This window comes from Belonocnema kinseyi, chromosome 4 (genome assembly GCF_010883055.1).
Source record: "Belonocnema kinseyi isolate 2016_QV_RU_SX_M_011 chromosome 4, B_treatae_v1, whole genome shotgun sequence".
Classification (NCBI taxonomy): domain Eukaryota; kingdom Metazoa; phylum Arthropoda; class Insecta; order Hymenoptera; family Cynipidae; genus Belonocnema; species Belonocnema kinseyi.
This window is the reverse complement of record NC_046660.1, coordinates 95,183,465-95,200,932: the sequence shown is the minus strand read 5'-3', so window position 1 is coordinate 95,200,932 and position 17,468 is coordinate 95,183,465. Positions and strand designations below refer to the sequence as shown.

Genomic DNA, 17,468 nt, shown 5'->3' with positions numbered 1-17,468 from the left:
CACTTTCCAAAACCCTCATAAAAATTTTTAATCGCGTAATTAGAAAGGAAGTTACAGGCGTTTGAAACTACCCCTGCAGGCATTGGGGTTGAAAATTCAACCACCCTTACTTGGGGAGGGTTGGTAATCCTGGTATATAAGTTTGTGGATTAACTACTGTTGGATAGGCGAACATATTCTTAGAATTTAGAGACAATCGAAAAACATGACTTTTTGAGTTGGGGCAGTTGAGGAATAATGCCCCATAAAAGTTATTAAAAACTGATTTTTTAAAAACGAAAAAAATGTTCGTTTGATCGTAGGAAAAAGTTATTTTGTTTTCAATCGTTTTTGTGGTAAGCTTAATTGTGAAATAGAACCAACTTGATCAAGAAATCAAGAAATTCGAGTGCTGAATCATAATTGATGTATTTTAGGTTTTTTTTTATAAGAATCTTATTATTAGTATGAATATCAATTGTTACTGCACTTAGATAGTTTTCTTTTTATGTGAAAATGATAAGCATATAATTTCTGCCTACAAAATTATTTACAACAAAACATATACATATATCAATTTAAGCTTATCACACAAATTATTGAAGAAAAAATAGCTTTTTCTAAAATCAATCGGCTTTTATTATTCAAAAAAAAATTTAATTCACTTTATGAATCATTGTTATTAACAATTACGCAAATTGATATTTAGTGTCTCATATGCAGTTTTTGAATAACAATTTACGTGAAAACATATTTTTTGTATGTAAAAATGATAAGTTTTGTTTTGAAATTAATAAATTAATTAATTTCGTTGCTAATTACTGCAAGTGAGGTCATTCCAACCAAAATTTCAGAAAAAATGTTTTTTCTGAGGAAACGGCCGGACATTTAAAAAATGAAAATGTTATTAACAACCAATATTATTTATGCTTGCTAAATCTAGAAGTATATTAATGCCATTGAAGACAATTGTGAAAAACTTTTTTGTTAAGAGAAATTAATTAAGCTATGAGAAAAGTTATTGAGAATTTTTAATGAAAATTTTTATAAAACAGTAAATCTTAATTTATGCTAATTTTTCGATTCAAAGTATGACTCTTATGAAAAATATTAGCTTTAACATTTAAAATCTAGTCCTTTGCATACTTTTAAAGACCGAGAAGATTTGGCGGGAATTTTAATTTGTTTGTTCAGAAAAATGAATACTTTGAGAATTATTCATTTCAAACAAATAAATTTCAAGAGCATAATAAATAAATTTTGAATGTTTCTAACTTGAAATTGTTCAACCTAATTTGAAAAGCGAAAATGTCAGTGGATTTTTTAAAAATCAGTAATAAAATAGAAACTTTACAAATTTAACACTGTATAAAGATTTTAAGCTTCTTTAATTTAACATTTGACATAAGTACAGTTTTGAAATGGTGTCTAATTTTTTTTTTCATTTCAAATTCCAATTTTTAACATTATACATTATTGTAAATTATCACTAAAAATGGCTGAATTTTAAATAAATGGTTTAAATTCCAATTCAAACGCGACCAATCCCAGTATGATAATATCCTTGGAATTTATCCCCTCCACACACACCTTTGCACACAACTTACAGAGTGGACTAGACAGGTTTGTCGTCGTCTCCTGACTGCCACGTGGAGAACTAATGAAAGTTAGAAATTTATTTGGGAAGCTCCTTTTAAAATTGAAGTATTAAGAATGTAAGAATTCAATCAGTGTCGTTTTTTCAAGCGCATTCTGATTTCCCAGGCCACTTAGATTACGCTATCAGAACAGATAATCCCGGATAATTTATATAATTAGGTTAATATTACTTAAAAATTTTTTTATTTAAGATTTCTGAAGGTAAACTTTCAATACATTTTGAAGCTCATCTATATTAAAGCTTACATGATACTCGTGAGAACTAATTCTCTAAAAAACACTTATTCTCAGATCAAAAACAGAAAAAATATTTTTATTAGTTTACAATTAAGTATTGTAGCTCTATTATTTATACAGGTACACCAGCATTATTTATTGAAATGAATAATAAAAGCCTATGTTTTTAATAAGTGATGTGCGGAAAACTTAATGAAATGGAAGCAGAACTCAAAGAGCTTGCTGTGGCTTTGTTCGACATCGGAGCTGTGAAATTTACTGAAGTTACATTGCAAAATGGCTGGAAAACTCCAATTTACATGGATTTGAGAGTTACAATATCTTATCCCAAGATACTGGTGAGTAATTAGTTTTTCAGACTAAAAATTTAGTACACTGAGTCAAAGAGGGAACTTGCCACTCTTTATCAAATTCGAAAAATAAGTCAAAATTTCAAGTTGATTGTTATAATAATTGAAAAATAATGCAAAATTTAATGTAGAAATTTGCCTAAGACGTCAATTTGGAAATAAAATTAAAGAACAAATATTGGAATTGCTTGAAAATTTTTGGATTGAAATTCCCGTTATAAAACGGACCGTTACCTAAACGTAACATAAACCAGAATATAAAATTTAGTTTCTAAACCTAAAAAGACATTTAAAAATATTTTCACTTCGAGTTTAGAAAATAAATGTTTGAATCTAGATTATAAGAACTCTATTGCGCGGTAAATTAAATTAATAATATTATTGATTTTAGAGTTTTAGACCAGACAGAGAAGTTTCTAGACATTAATATATAGAGATACTATTTTTTATTTTATGGAAAAAAAATAAAAAACTATCGATTGGTGTACAAAAAATGTTTTTCTCCACGTTAGGTCCCTTTCTGCGGGAACGGTCACATGTTAACATTTCTGTGAAAAACTATCCTCTTTAGCTCCGCTTTAATATTTAATTATCTATAAAACATTCACATTAATACTGCGTGACCAATAAAGTGAAAAAATAAACACGTAGAATTTAAATCAACAATGCGTATATCATCTTAAAACGAAATTGAATGAGATTTCTTTGTTTCCTTATTCCCAAAAAACGCACAGGATGTTTGTTTGTAAATTTAAGATAATCATATTAAAAATATAAAAATAATACAATTAATTTCAGCGCAAGTTATCACAAACTTTATGGAAGCTTGCCAAAGACTCAAAAAACATTGCACACATATGTGGAGTTCCATACACAGCTTTGCCGTTTGCCACAGTTATTTCTGTCGAGGCAAACATGCCAATGCTGATTAAAAGAAAGGAAGCCAAATCTTACGGAACAAAAAAACTTATAGAGGGCAACTTTGAATCTGGAGATAAATGCGTTATCATCGAAGACGTCATAGTACTCGGCAGCAGTGCGTTAGAAACGATAAACGATTTGAGAAATTCAGGACTGAAAGTAACAGAAGTATTTGTGGTAGTAGATAGAGAGCAAGGAGGAAGAGAAAACTTACAAAATGAAAATGTGGAAGTTCGAAGCCTCTTTACTATATCTCAATTAATGAAGTACCTACTAGACGCTGAGAAGATAACCCTGGAAGTTATGGAAGAAATTATGGGTTACATCAGTAAAAACAAGGCTCATTAAGATCAGTTGAAATAAAGGTAAATTCGCTAATGAAAATACCGAAATGATTCTACATCTTAGATATCGATTACGAATATTAGTATTAAGTATTAAAACCCAAAGAAAGCAGATATACTGAAGAAATCATACAATAATCTAAATCTAAACAATTAAATTATTTCAGGTTGAGAAATTAAAAATGAGCCAACGCTCTCTCTCTCTCTCGTTGAAGAAAAAAAGAAATTATACTTGTTCAAAATTGATAAGTATTTTGTGGTAAAGTCACTCCAGAAAAACAACTAAGTATTAAGTCCCGAAAAAGACTGTTAAGACGAAAGATGAAGTGATAAAAATATTATTTAGTAATTCAGATATTTTTTTATGAAATTGCATTCGAAGAAAATTGAAGGATATTTTAATTTTCATAAATTATGATCTAAATATAGAGTTTATACAAAATATTCCGAGTTTTATTTAAAATGTCTATCCTGTAGTATAAAATCATACCTTTCTCCTCACGACTATAAATACAAAAACTGTACATAGTGTACGTAACTGTACAAATTACATATTTTTATGAACAATATTTTTGGCGCAAAACACTAAGCCTCTTTGCTTTTCGTTAATTCTTCCACTAATTTTCGAAATACCTGGGCAACCTGACTGTCAGGAGAAGATGTAAGGACACACTGACCTCTTTCGGCTAATTTACTAATTGCTGGATCTATCGGTAACTTTGCTAAAAATGGCACTTTTACCATCTCGGACAATGATATTCCACCGCCCGATGAAAAAATATTGGTGCACTCCTGAAAATATAATATTAACATAAAATAAGAGCTTTTGTATTCATAATATTAAGAGGTAAGACTTCCTTAAATATAAAAAATGAAAAAAAGAATTTAAAAAAAATTGGAAAAAATGATTTAACTTACTTTGCATGTTGGACATACAAAGCCACTCATGTTCTCAATAATTCCTATTATAAGTATTCCTGTTTTTCGACAAAATGTTACTTCTCTTAAAACATCATCAATTGCGACTGCTTGTGGTGTTGTGACTATAATTGCTCCATCACATTTGACTTTCCTGATAATTAAAATGAAAAGCTAATGTTAACAATATTTAGCCGAGGTACTGAAAATTTACATTTTCTTACTGAGAAGAGGTAAGAGATTAAATGTATGCTTTCTGTTACGTGTTATCTTTTTATAATAAAAGATTGTTTTCAAAATCTTTTTGAGGTTTGTTTTTGGTTTGAAATATAAAAAAATCAGTTTAAAATAAATGAAAATGACAACCAGCTACAACCCATTTCTTTCTTCCTCTCCTCTGCTTTGAAAATATTTTTGTTTAATGTTTGAAAGTTTTGAATGTATGGCTCATAAGGACCACTAGTTCCTATAATTTTCTCAGAACATTTTGTTTTGAATCTTATCACAGATAACCATTTTTTTTGTTTCTGTTGTAAAATATTATTTTTGGGCCTTACCTAATATTCATTATCAGTGTCTCAATTTTAATAAATCAACTAAAGTTTTTAAAAAACAGTTCGTGCCACTAAAGTTCTATTAGACTTTAACTCCTGATTTTTCATTTTGTCTAATTTTTGAAAAGTTAGTTAACGTTATTTTTTCTAAGTCTTGTAATACAACTTTGTGTAATAAGGGACTTAAATAATGATTAAAAATTGTTTAAATTATCACTTTAGTAATTTGAAACTCATACCTCCGATGTGAAGATTCTCGCATTTCTAATAAAAAAATTGTTGAATTTATAGCACCTTGAATTGAAAATGGTTAATTTCTGAAAGTTCTTGTTTACTAGGAATAAGTCAGGAATATCAGAATCTGCAAGTATTCGTTTTATTATACTGAAAATTGGTTTTATTTTAAAACCCATTAAGTTAAAAAACGGAAAATATTTATTTTCAATTAATAATTAACAAATTACAAAAAAAAATTTTTAAGCAATTTTTTTTCAATCAAAAAATAGATATACTATTTGACATGATTCTGCTGTAACACTGAATTTGAAGCATAATAATTGTATTTCAGAAAACATTAACTTTTAATTTTATAAAAATAAATAAATAATATCAGTGAATCACTCAATCGTTGGAAAAAACGATATTTGACTCACTGTATTGGATTTTGATGTTAAAATGACGTAAAATAGCACAAAAATTATTTTTTATAATCTTAATATCATGATGTACTGAAATAATTAAATATTTTCATGATTTGAGCGAAAAAATCACCAAAAATATCCATAAAACGAAATTTAACATTTTTAGTTTCCGTTCGTTGGCCGCAATTTTGTTTTAAAAAATCGTAGATAAAAAAAAGAGTTTTTTTTTAAATTTGTTAATTATTAATTGAAAATAAATATTTTCCGTTTTTTAAACCATTACATCGTTTATAGCATACCCGAAAATAGTAGTAAAGAGTATTTTACAATAAATTCTTAGCCTTTTTTATAAAATTATTGAAGCTCAAACATAAGAGAGAAATTTATACGTTTTGGGACTTAATGGGTTAATGAATCTTGGATTTTTTTTTAATTTTCAAAATCTTGAGAGTTATGCCATATTTATTTTTTGGGTTGGATTTTTGTTTGAATTATCGACATTTCTGGAACCGATAATTGAATTTTGTTGAAATTTGGAGGTATTATAGATGGAATTATATATGTTTAACCTATACAATTTCAAATAAAAATGTTTGAAATTTTGCCGAAAAAAGTACAAACAAATGTTTGAATCCATTTTTCGTGAAATACACCCTTTTACTTTTTGATAAATAAGAATATAAAGATTCCTTATAAAATTACCTTCCATTTTAAACAAAAAAATCCCTGGAGACTTCCAGTTTTCGAAATATCGTCATTTCTGTCAGACTACTCAGGGCGCTGTCAGTGTCGCCACTCACAAACGATAGAGCTGCAAATTTTGTTTTATATTTTTGGAAAAAAATTCTATGCTCAGCTCGCTTTGGTTTTAATACTTAGGGATGCATGGAATGAAAAAAATACAATTGTAATTATAATGATTATGAACAAGTTCTATTAACAAACACTGATCATTATAAATTGTGCATTTGTAAGGGATATTTCAGCATTAATATTACTTACTTTTATCGACAAAGTGATACTTGATTACAAAAATATGTCTCCCAATATTATTTGTTAATTTTAAAAACAAATTATGTAAACAAATTTGCAGTGTGGACATTTAAAGTAAACAAAAAATTTAATCTCTTAAATATCCCTTAATTATATTGCCAGTAAAGTTTAGCGTTCAACATATATTACTCGATATTATTTATTAAATGTAGAAACAGATTGTTACGGTACACATTTACAACCATAATATCATGACACTGGCTGACAATTGTTTGTATAATGTTTTTATAAAATCAACAAATAATACTTAATGACAGAAATCCCTCATTAAATTTTTCTAAATTTCACCGGCAACATTAATTAAGGACAATTGATAGATAACATTATTTTTTGCTCACTTCAAATGTTCGTAGCGGTAATTTGTTTACATAATTTGTTTCTAAAATGAACAAATAATATCGGGAGACATCATTTTATAATCAACTATCACTTTGTCTATAAAAGTAAGAAATATTAACACCGAAATGTCCCTTGCAAATGAGCAATCAACAGTGTTAAGTGTTTTTAATATAACTTGGTTATAAAAATTATCATTACAGGTCAACAATTTTTTGTCATTTTATGCACCCTTAAGTATTAAACGCAAGCATCTTTATATCCTTATTTAACACAAATGATAAATTTTTTCACGAAAAAATTCAAATATGCGTTCCAGAAATACAGATAATTCAAAAAAATCCAACCCTAAAATTCAATGTGGCGTAACTTCTACTGTATTGCCCAATGAAAAAAATGTGTCTCGAGAGTTGAAAACAGCTGTGCCAGGCGCTAGTAGTAACTTTGTTCTACAAAACCGTGCAGTACCACAGGCAAAATGCATAAAAATTACAAAATAAATATGAAAAACCCTTTAAAATAATTTTTTCTTTAAAGTGTAGAGTCAGGTTTAAAAAAAGACTTATGTTCTTACTCATTATTTCGGTTAATGTAAGAAAAATCTACATATTTAAAATAAATCAAACAAACAAAATTGCATGGATATTCAGAACTTATAAAAAATATTTAAAAAATAAATAACAAATATAAAAATGAATTAAAAAATTCTAAAAATATATGCTATTATCAAATTATAAAATTTTCCAAATTTCAAATAACGACAAGATCTTTAATTGGCAAAAAATAAAATTTGGAATTTAAAAATATCAGAAACTAAAATTCACCGAATTCAACTTATGAAATAAACGAATTATTAAATTCTCATAAATATGTCAATTCCAGAAATTTAGAACTGCTGAACATAGTTTATTGATTATTAATTTATCAGCTATTAATATAATTATAAATAAGGCAAACAACTTAATTAATCATTATTTAATTATTTTCGGCAATTTTAAATTTCGTCAAACTTAAATTTCAGAAATAGAAATATTTATTAGAATTTAACAATTCATTTATTTTATAATTAGGAAATTTTTTTTTCTTGCTAATTTATGATTTTGTTATTCATTTGTTCGTTATTTTGTGCTAGTCCCGGCTATTCAAAACTTTTTAAATATAGTGATGAAGAACTAATTTTTTTTATATTGCCGTTTTAAAATATAATGCTACTATATAAAAATTTAATTATTATATCTAATATCTATAGATGATAAACAAGGAATGTGATAAATCCTAAAATATTGTTTTCTATTACAATGAAATAACGAACTCTTAAATATATTTTTTTAATCAATTAGACTTTGTAACGAAGCTAAAATGTTTTAAAATTTGTTGGTTACTCTTTAAAAAAGACCATTAACGAATATTTTTTTATCTTTGAAAACACTAAAATTAATCGAAACTTATTTTTTGAAGTGCTATAATAAATCCATGTTGAAATTAAATACTGAGAATTGAGAACAAGAAAATAAGTAGTATCACCTTGTTTCTAAATGTATGTAAATACAATTTCCATAAGATTCATGAAAAAATTTAAGATTTAAAAAAATTTCAGTCTTGTCAAAAAAGAATCTAGAAGATTCTAAAGAATTTTTTTATTATATAGGATTTTACGAAATATTATGAAATATTTCGAAATTCTTTTAAATTCTACTCAATATTTTTCTAATTTATCCAATTTTTGTTCGTTTTTATTCTTCAATCTTACCAAATTGAAATATTGTGATTTAAAATCTTCTAAACTATTTTTAGAAATTTTAGGAAATCGCTTGTTATGTTTAAAAAACCTTTTTCAATTTTTTCTTGGAGTTCATTTTTCAAAATAAAAAATTATTTAAAAATTGCACACGAATATAAGAAAAATTCTTTCTTTTTAATCTTGTCAGACCTTCTAAGCCTTCTAATTTCTAAAAATGATTTAAACATTTCCTGCATTTTTTATTTATTCTGCAAGATTTTAAAAATTGCCTTAAAATCTGTCCGATTCTTTTTTGACTATTTTTTAATTCTTCTAAAATATTTTAAAATAATAATGTCTTCAAATTAATTTTTCGAAATAAAAAATTATCTTAATTTTTCTTCGAAACCTGAAAAAATGTATTTCATTTTCGTGAAACTTTACAAAATTCTTAAAAAATCTTTCACACTTTTTAAAATTTTTAGGAAATACTTCAAAAAGTTTTCTGATCTTTTTTCGATTTTATCTTGAAATTCCTTAAAAAATAATCACTTAAAAATTTTCCATGAATTTTAAGAACTTTTTTTCATACCCTGACAAAATTCAGTTTACCTAAAAAATTTTTAAATCTTGAAAAATTAAAAAAAATGGTCTCAAAGTCTTCCATATTCTTTTAAAAACATTTTTAAATCTTTAAAACTTGAAATTATGGTTTTAAAATAAAACCTTAACCATTTCTCCTAAGATCTTTCATAATTATTAAAAAGCTTCTAACTCTTTTATTCGGGGTCTTCGGGTGTTCTCTGATTTCACTTTTATAACCTGATTTTTATACCGGAGCAATAATTAATGGAATTGATTCGATAAAAAAACAGAAAAACACTATTAGAAAAATCCACCTTGTCATTTTCACAATAATTACATAAATAAACCGCTTTCTTAATATTTTTTAAAGAGTTTGTAACGGCTCAACATGAACAATTAAGATAGGCCATCAAAAAGTCAATCAAAATGTGTTGTGTTACAACGAACCACTTTTTAGGTTACAGTAGTTCTTTTAAATAATAAATACGTTTTCCTTATATGAACAAAGTTAAAAAATTTTTAATTTTATAAATCGCTATTTATAGATCACACACGCATAAAAGTGGCAACCAGATCATCATACTTATATGTCTTTGCGGCCTTTAGTCATTTTTTGTTTGAACAACACAGAATGCTAATCAAACGTTGCAGAAACTTCTAGTACCGCTCAAATTAAAGATTGAACCTTTTATTTTAATTTGATTATATTTACAAAATTATTTCCGTCGCTTACCTTGAGCAGTGTCAGGTTTTTGCCGCGCACCCGCGTGTTCACCACTTTGTCTAATTCAGTGGATCATGCGACATTAACTTTTTTTGTGCCTGTGTTATACAAGGTCATCAAACTGTTCTGCACCGTTATATTCACAATATAAAAAAACTTTCTTGATCATAAACTAGATGAATAATTTTGTTTAAAATTAAAAAAAAAACGGTATTGGCAGCGTCTAAAACAACCAAACAAATACGTCCTATATCGTACTATTGTATTCCAAATAGTTAAAAAAATTTATTATATAAACAAGACAAGCAATGTATTTTTAAATTTATAATTCGGTATTACTAGATTATAAGGGGTCATGGAAGGTTCGTCAATAAATAATTTGACGGGTTTGAAAGACTCAAACAAAAAGTATTCTTAACATCAAGAAATTTTTTGTCATATAAACAGAATAAGCCATTTTTTGGAAATTTCATTAATCGGTCCTGGTAGATCATAAAAGATTCAGTTATAGTTCGATAGATGCGCCTCGAATGTGGGAATAGATACACTAGAGATGATATTATTGGATTTCGAATATCAAACACGTTTTTTTCATCTAAATAAGGTATTTTTTCAGATAACTGAAAGCCAAAAAAACTAATCCTAATTAGCCGATCTATTTTGAAATGTTATCAAAACTGAATATCAAGCTATAATTTGTCCAAATTTTATGACCAAAGATCATTTTCTTTTGAAGATATGATAAGCATAAAAAAAGTTACGAATACACACACACACACACACACACACACACACACTGACATTTTTCAAAAATAGCATTTTTAAACTTCTGAAAATGTAGGTCATTACAAATCTCCCTCTATGAGGGAGCAACAATTATTTTGATATTTTTGAAATTCGATAAAATAATTTTTACATTCTTTTTCTATGGTCTCAATTAAAAATTCTTTATACTTATTCAATGTCAATTTTTTTTTTATTTTCTGTATAAAACTAAAATGCCACACAGTTTTGAGATATTATTTTTGCTTAAATTGAAATATTGTTAAAATTAACAAAAAGCAAGAAGTAGAACATTCTTTTTTTATAATTAACATTTTGAACAAGGATTTAAATTGCGATGAAAATACGAGATATAAATACATAAGTGTGAAATTAATATATAATTCTGGCTAATGAACACCTGAACATGTGTAAATTACGAGGGTTTACGAGCTTTATCAGTCTCGTGATGGATAGTTTATCTAGCGCGGCTTGTTTTCAGTTCTCACATCATATGATGTGGAGTCATTGTAGCATGTGACCAGCGCACAGTCATGTGTCCGGTCGTTTTCCACTCGAATATCACACAAGCGAAATGTGCACTTCGTAATAAGCTAGAGTCTCTACATTATTAAAATATGAAAGTCTTCTCAGTGGACTTATTAATGCAGACTCGGGCCTTATATTGCACACTACTGTATTTCTGACCATCAAAAACACATGATCTCGTGATTTCTTTTCACGATTGCTTACAAAGTGTAATGTTACTTTTATAAACGCAAAATAAAGAAAGCTAAGCTTTTTAGTCGGTGATTTTTTAGTTTCAAGAAAATTATTTTTCGTATCTTTAATGTTTTGAAGGATTAACTTTCCGTCATCAGTAAATCTAATACAAATTTTTCTATAACTGTAGTTCAATTGAAAAATTGTCTATTGTTCAGAAAGAATAAATTAATAATTTCAGGGAATAATATACCTTAATTCTTCCATGACTGTAATGTGCTCATCGGAAGTTCCAGGTGGCGTGTCAATTATGAGATAATCAAGGTCCTGCCAAACTACGTCGTTTAAAAATTGTTTGATCATACTTGTTTTTTTCGGACCCCGCCAGACAACACTGTCGTTTCGATTTTTCAAAATAAATCCTATCGACATTACAGCTAATTTCTGTTCCGCATCTGCATAAACTGGCACCCATCTAAAATTACAATGAGCATTACAGAATTATCTATTTCAATTTTTTTTCAACTTTATGTTATGGATAAACGCAATTTTAAAGATTTTGCAACACCGATGGCACTTTTTTGTAGTTTCAAAATTATATGAAAATTTCGTGCAAATTTTCAATTAGCAATACTATTTTAAAGCGAAAAAAAAAAACAATAATAAAAATACTATTAAAAGGAAGGAAGCAATATTATAATTCTGAAGACAGTCAAATAAATCACGCAAAAATAATTTCTATCGTATTTAAAATCCACGTTTAACATGTTTTCCCAATCATAAAGTTCAGAGCCAAATATTTTCAACATTATAGCAATGTCTCTTATCATTTGGTTAAAAAAATATTCTAATTTAATTGTTAGAAGAAAAATGTTTAAAACTTTTATATAGTATATGTAAAGTGTTTTCGCCATTGTTTGAGCAGAGATAAACAATCATGTGATAATATCAAATAACAAGATAATGAGCTTTAATAAATAAGATCAGTGAAATTCAATCCATTAAAATTATTTTCATCTTTTTTCATTTTTCAGATTTGGAGAGTATCGCAGTTATTTCAAAATTGTTTGTTTAATAAACTCAAGATCAAGATCTAATCGAATTTCTAAGAAGGTATTAAAAAAAGACCAAATTCAAATTTTGTCTGGAAATATTAATAATGAAATAATGGACTCTTTTTAAAGTTTTTGGGCTTATTTTCAACATAATTTTGTACAGAATTTTCGTAATTTATTCTAAAAATTAAGTTACTTTTTAAGTGACTACAATTCTTCGTTAAATTGTATTTAAAATTTATTTCATCTTCGTCTTATTAAATACAGAATTTTAATAGTTATCGTGCAATGTTGGAAAAAATATTAAAATCCGTATTATCAAAATTAATTGAACTCTCAATAAAAAGTTAGCCATGGATTAGTGTTTAACCATGGATATATAAACACTAACCGATAGTGTACATTCACTTAAAAAACTAATTAACACCGTTTTTTCGGTAATTTGTTTAGAAAGAAATACAGGAATTAATTTTTCTTATCAGTAATACTATTTTGTATCCCAATAACAAATACAAAATCTATCATATCACTACTTCAGAAAGTTTATATACTTTTAATAATCAACAAAAACATGCATTTATTCGTAGTTTCTTAATGAATTTGGTTCAGGTAAAAAAGGAGACTAAGTGATTGTGAAAAATCAAACAAGAAATGCGAATAACAATAAATTACATACCCATCAGTAGATTGATAAACATCTTTGCCTTCCATATTCAATAAATAAGGAATACTTGGCCCGCAGAGATCTACATCTAAAAGACCAACCTTAAAAAAACATTTTGAAGTTATGATTGAGGAAAACATAACCTCTCAGCGAAGAAGCCGTTTAAAAAAACTCACTTTGAATCCAGATTCCTTCAATGACAAAGCTAGCTGGGTACTAACTGTCGATTTTCCGACACCCCCTTTGCCTGAAAGCACTAGTAAAACATGTTTTACACCTTCTAACATTTTAAAAACAGTTCTCAAAAGTGTTTCTTTCATAGACGGCCTATCCTGATTGCCTATGTGTCAAAAACGGCGACGGGCGATCACTCGATTAGCTGTGTAGTAGATAGTATATAGTGTATAGTATCAGAAAATAGTATATAGAGCGCCGAGAAGAAAAAGTGGAAAAAGTGATGGTATCGGAATCAGCGCATGTCAAGAATTATATACCACGTAATTTTGATAAAAATTTATACTCTTAAAGAAAATTCCCCTTCTGTCAATAGAAAAGGCTCACAAACCTCATAATAATTGATTAAATAACTGTGATTAAAAGTTTGTAGCATTTGTAGGTATTATTAAAATTAGACTCTTTATTTTGATACGTTAAAATTTAAAAAAATTTCAGGATGTTATGATCTTAAATTATTTTCAATGAAGTACCTATCCTATTGAATTTTTTTAGGATTTTAATTATTCGCATTATTTTTAATTGTTAATAGACTTACATTCTTGAATATATTCAAAAATATCTTTGATATATTGCATTCTGACATATGAGGCGACAACAGCGCCAAAATGATAGAATTTGAACTTTCGCTGGAACGTTTCTATGCAACGCGCTCTGCAACAAAGGAATAACTAATCAATCAAATAAATGTACATAGTTACTAAACGACAGATGAACTAAAAGCATGTAGAAGAAATCATGGTAAATTTTAAATAATAATTGAAGATTTTCCACACTTTAGCGCTTAATGCACGGACAATTATTTTTATATAAATGTGTTTAAATTTGTTGCACTTTCTTTCACAATTCCACCTACTACTTATAGGTATTTTAGCATGTTTGCCTGTATGTTTGCATACGTTTCCCCTAGTTACGCAGGATTATTTTTGTTTAAAATTTTTTCTCTCATATATTTTTCAAATAGATTACTCTTTTAGAGGGAAATTCTATCAACTTCTACTAAATTTAAGATTAATATAAGAGTATTTGCAGTTTTTACGATTTTATTTCTCATGATTAATATTTTCTACAAGTTTCATCAAAAGTACCTTTTGTTTTGTAGAAGAGAGTGCTGGAAGAGGGAGGGGGCGAGTGTTCAGAAAAACATAGTACTTTAAAAACATTAATGTATTTTGGGGACAAGAAAACAGGTCTCGAGAAAAAGTATCTAATTATATTTTTAAAAATATGATATATTATTTAAGAAGCAATAAGAAAAAAATATAAATAATCTCATACAAATTTAATTATCAAATGTATAATTAAACATTTTTCCCCAGCTCTGTTTTTTGTGCCCATTAATGAAATGATTGATCGAAGTATGAATGAATAATAATTATTTACAAAACTCGAAAAATAAGCCTATTGTTGATTGCTGCGATTCTTATTCAATCCTAAAGATTGTATTCCTTGAAAGATTCTATATACAATTCTATTTAATTACTTTTTGTAAAATAAAATAATTAGAAATCATGCATGCACTTCTTATTTGTAAAGAAAAAATTCTTAAATAGTTTAAAAATGAAAACTAACCGAACAGAGTTGCAAACAATCTTTCAAGGAATAGAAACTGCTCTTGAACATTAGGGTTGAATAAGAATTGGTGTTTTTAACGGTAATTGAACTTAAAACACAAAAATAAAGAAGGTCCGCTTAAATAAACAACAAATCTTTTATGAACTTTTGGGAATCTATAGTGTATTAAATACGCATAGAAAACAACTAGGAACTTTTTGTAGTTAATTAAAGTTCATCTGGAATTTATTCGAACTCATGTTGAATTTATATTAAATCCACATTGAATGCATTCTAACTCACTTGAATTTATGTAAAGCATTACTTTTGACCCCACTTTGATTTCATTTTCCACGCACTTTAAATTAATTTATAATTTATCTCGAATTCATTTTAATTCATCTTGAAATAATTCGAAAAAAATGTAATACGCTTGAATTAATTTTTATTTCATCTACAGTTCATTTCTTGACTAATTCATTTATTGAAATCCATCTAAATTCACATACAATTTCATGAATGCCCTTAAATTTTATGAACTACCTTTAAACATCTAAAGCCACTTTATTAATAATTTTATTGTCAATATCATTTTCAGATTTAGAAACAACTACCTTTTCTCCTTACGTATAATTATTTATTTGGCATTTATAACTGATTTAAATTTCACAGTTTCACGTCCCTATTTTCATAAAAATGCCTCTAAATTCATCGTGAATTAATTTGAATTGGCTTTAATACACATAACCATTGATTTAATTTTTATTGACCTAGAATTGAGCTGGAATTAAATTAAATTAAATTTGTACTTCAATAGGTAAATTCAAGTAATTGCGGATTTGAATTTTATTTATTTAAATTCGGTTGAATTTACATTAATTCAAGCCTATAGTAATTAATTCAACAATTTCATTCATTAAGTAATCTTATTTGATGCAATACTTAAAAAATATTTATTCAGAATTTCATTAATTTATTTGAAAGATTTTATCGAGAGCAAAGCCTGCTTCTGCGGAAGGAGGTAAGAAATCAGCCTCTGGAAGAGAAATCCCAAAACTGGAAGATTTCATAAAAAAAAGAGACTACACTGGTGCAGTGACGCTTTTGGAATTCAATGATGCCTCTTCTAATAGCACAGAAATTGATCTTTGGATCGCTTACTGCTATTTCCACCTTGGAGATCATGCCAGAGCTGCAAAAATATATGAAAATTTTCTAAAGAAAGAATCTAAACCGCCCAATTTGCCAACATACTTAGCTTGCTGTTATTTTTTTCTCGGAATGTATCCAGAGTGTGAAAAAATTCTTTCTCAAGCGCCAGATAGTTCATTAAAGACTAGAATTTTATTTCATTTGTGTCACAAAATGAACGATGATAAGAAACTGAAAGCATATCACCAGAAACTTGAAGACGTCGTGGAAGATCAATTGAGTTTGGCGTCAATACATTATTTAAGAGCTCATTATCAACAGGCGATTGATATTTACAAAAAGGTTCTTTTAAATAACAGGTAAGATTTCAGAAAAAAATAACTCTATTTAATTCTGAAGAATTAAATCTTTTTGTGCACTTATAATTTGTAATGAGTTCTTTTCCTTTCGAATTTTAGTGCAAACAAAGAAGATAATAATTTTTAAATGAGCACTATTAGGTAACTTTGCAATTAATTTTTTTCGATTTAGCGAAGGAAGTCGTAAATTAGAAGAAGCAGATTCTACTTTACATTTATTGGCGATGTTCAAAAAGTCCAGGTATCGACTTCTGTCCTTCATTACCCGTTTTTCCCTTCCGACTTCAATCAAATCTAAACTCGATTTTAAAACACATGAAAAGAGCTCTTATGGCTGGTATTATGTGCCAGGTAGGGTGGTTCACAAAAAACTTTATTTTTTATTTTTCGGCGGCCGTTTCGCTAAAGTTTGTTTTTCTGTGTAAGAAAATACTCTCCTAAACTTTTTAAGATTGCTAGAAAATTATTGAGAGGTATCGAGCATCTAATTTACGTAAAAAGTGAGATTTTCGTATAGTTTTTGATATTTAGTCTTAAATTTAAAACCTTAGAACCAGAAAAAAATAAAAAAATACCAACATTTTTTTAATAAGGCTTTTAATTCTTTCTTCATGAATAAAATCTGATAAAATATCAATATATTATTTATTATAGAATAAACTATATTATTTATATATTTTTTGAAAATCCTAGTCAATTTTTGTTTAAATAATTTTTTTAACAATTTCATTAAGTATTAACAAAAAAATAAAAGTATTATTAGCCACGGTTTACAATTAACAGCGGTTCAAACAAAAGATTTTTTTTTAACGCAATTGAAATATTTGTACAATTGAACCTCATAATTTACGAGGGTAGTTCAATAAGTCCTTAGAATGAAGTATAAAAACAATTTTTTTTGGGTAAATTTTTTTTTATTTTTCAACATAATCTCCTTGGAGCTC

The 17,468-nt window shown here is 27.2% G+C and overlaps 3 protein-coding genes across 8 annotated transcripts in view; 2 read left to right on the top strand and 1 right to left on the bottom strand.

Annotated features, from left to right (window-relative positions):
- Window positions 1–1,597: 1,597 nt before the first annotated feature.
- LOC117171605 (uridine 5'-monophosphate synthase-like) lies at window positions 1,598–3,932 on the top strand. 4 transcript variants are annotated; one of them, XM_033359056.1, is made up of 4 exons: window positions 1,598–1,694; window positions 1,996–2,213; window positions 3,024–3,511; window positions 3,658–3,932. In XM_033359056.1, the coding sequence occupies exons 2-3, from the start codon at window positions 2,052–2,054 to the stop codon at window positions 3,492–3,494; spliced, it is 633 nt and encodes a 210-aa protein (XP_033214947.1). In that variant the 5' UTR covers window positions 1,598–1,694; window positions 1,996–2,051; the 3' UTR covers window positions 3,495–3,511; window positions 3,658–3,932. The 4 variants fall into 4 exon arrangements, with proteins under 4 accessions (XP_033214947.1, XP_033214946.1, XP_033214945.1 ...); XM_033359055.1 differs by having other exon boundaries at window positions 1,598–1,797; window positions 2,050–2,213; XM_033359054.1 differs by having other exon boundaries at window positions 1,598–1,797.
- On the bottom strand, window positions 3,920–14,113 carry LOC117171604 (cytosolic Fe-S cluster assembly factor NUBP2 homolog). Of its 2 annotated transcripts, XM_033359052.1 has the most exons (6): window positions 13,998–14,113; window positions 13,402–13,604; window positions 13,238–13,326; window positions 11,760–11,981; window positions 4,409–4,562; window positions 3,920–4,282 (listed from the first exon to the last, which is right to left on the bottom strand). In XM_033359052.1, the coding sequence occupies exons 2-6, from the start codon at window positions 13,543–13,545 to the stop codon at window positions 4,076–4,078; spliced, it is 816 nt and encodes a 271-aa protein (XP_033214943.1). In that variant the 5' UTR covers window positions 13,546–13,604; window positions 13,998–14,113; the 3' UTR covers window positions 3,920–4,075. The 2 variants fall into 2 exon arrangements, with proteins under 2 accessions (XP_033214943.1, XP_033214944.1); XM_033359053.1 differs by lacking the exon at window positions 13,998–14,113 and having other exon boundaries at window positions 13,402–13,661.
- LOC117171603 (intraflagellar transport protein 56) overlaps window positions 14,110–17,468 on the top strand; it is a 10,189-nt gene continuing 6,830 nt past the window's right edge. Inside the window, exons 1-3 of one of the 2 annotated variants that reach the window (XM_033359050.1) lie at window positions 14,110–14,200; window positions 15,998–16,524; window positions 16,697–16,765. In XM_033359050.1, the coding sequence (XP_033214941.1) occupies window positions 14,198–14,200; window positions 15,998–16,524; window positions 16,697–16,765 (599 nt within the window). In that variant the 5' untranslated portion in view covers window positions 14,110–14,197. The remainder of the gene's footprint in view (window positions 14,201–15,997; window positions 16,525–16,696; window positions 16,766–17,468) is intronic. The other variant, XM_033359051.1, reaches the window with a different exon arrangement.

Excerpts from the sequence above, each read along its gene's own strand:
- LOC117171605 (XM_033359056.1), top strand. The coding sequence starts at position 2,052 with ATGTGCGGAAAACTTAATGAAATGGAAGCAGAACTCAAAGAGCTTGCT. Across the intron at positions 2,214-3,023 it reads TATCTTATCCCAAGATACTG|CGCAAGTTATCACAAACTTT; the intron begins GTGAGTAATTAG and ends AATTAATTTCAG.
- LOC117171604 (XM_033359052.1), bottom strand. The coding sequence starts at position 13,545 with ATGAAAGAAACACTTTTGAGAACTGTTTTTAAAATGTTAGAAGGTGTA. Across the intron at positions 11,982-13,237 it reads GTTTATCAATCTACTGATGG|ATGGGTGCCAGTTTATGCAG; the intron begins GTATGTAATTTA and ends TTGTAATTTTAG. Across the intron at positions 4,563-11,759 it reads ACAGTCATGGAAGAATTAAG|GAAAGTCAAATGTGATGGAG; the intron begins GTATATTATTCC and ends TTTAATTATCAG.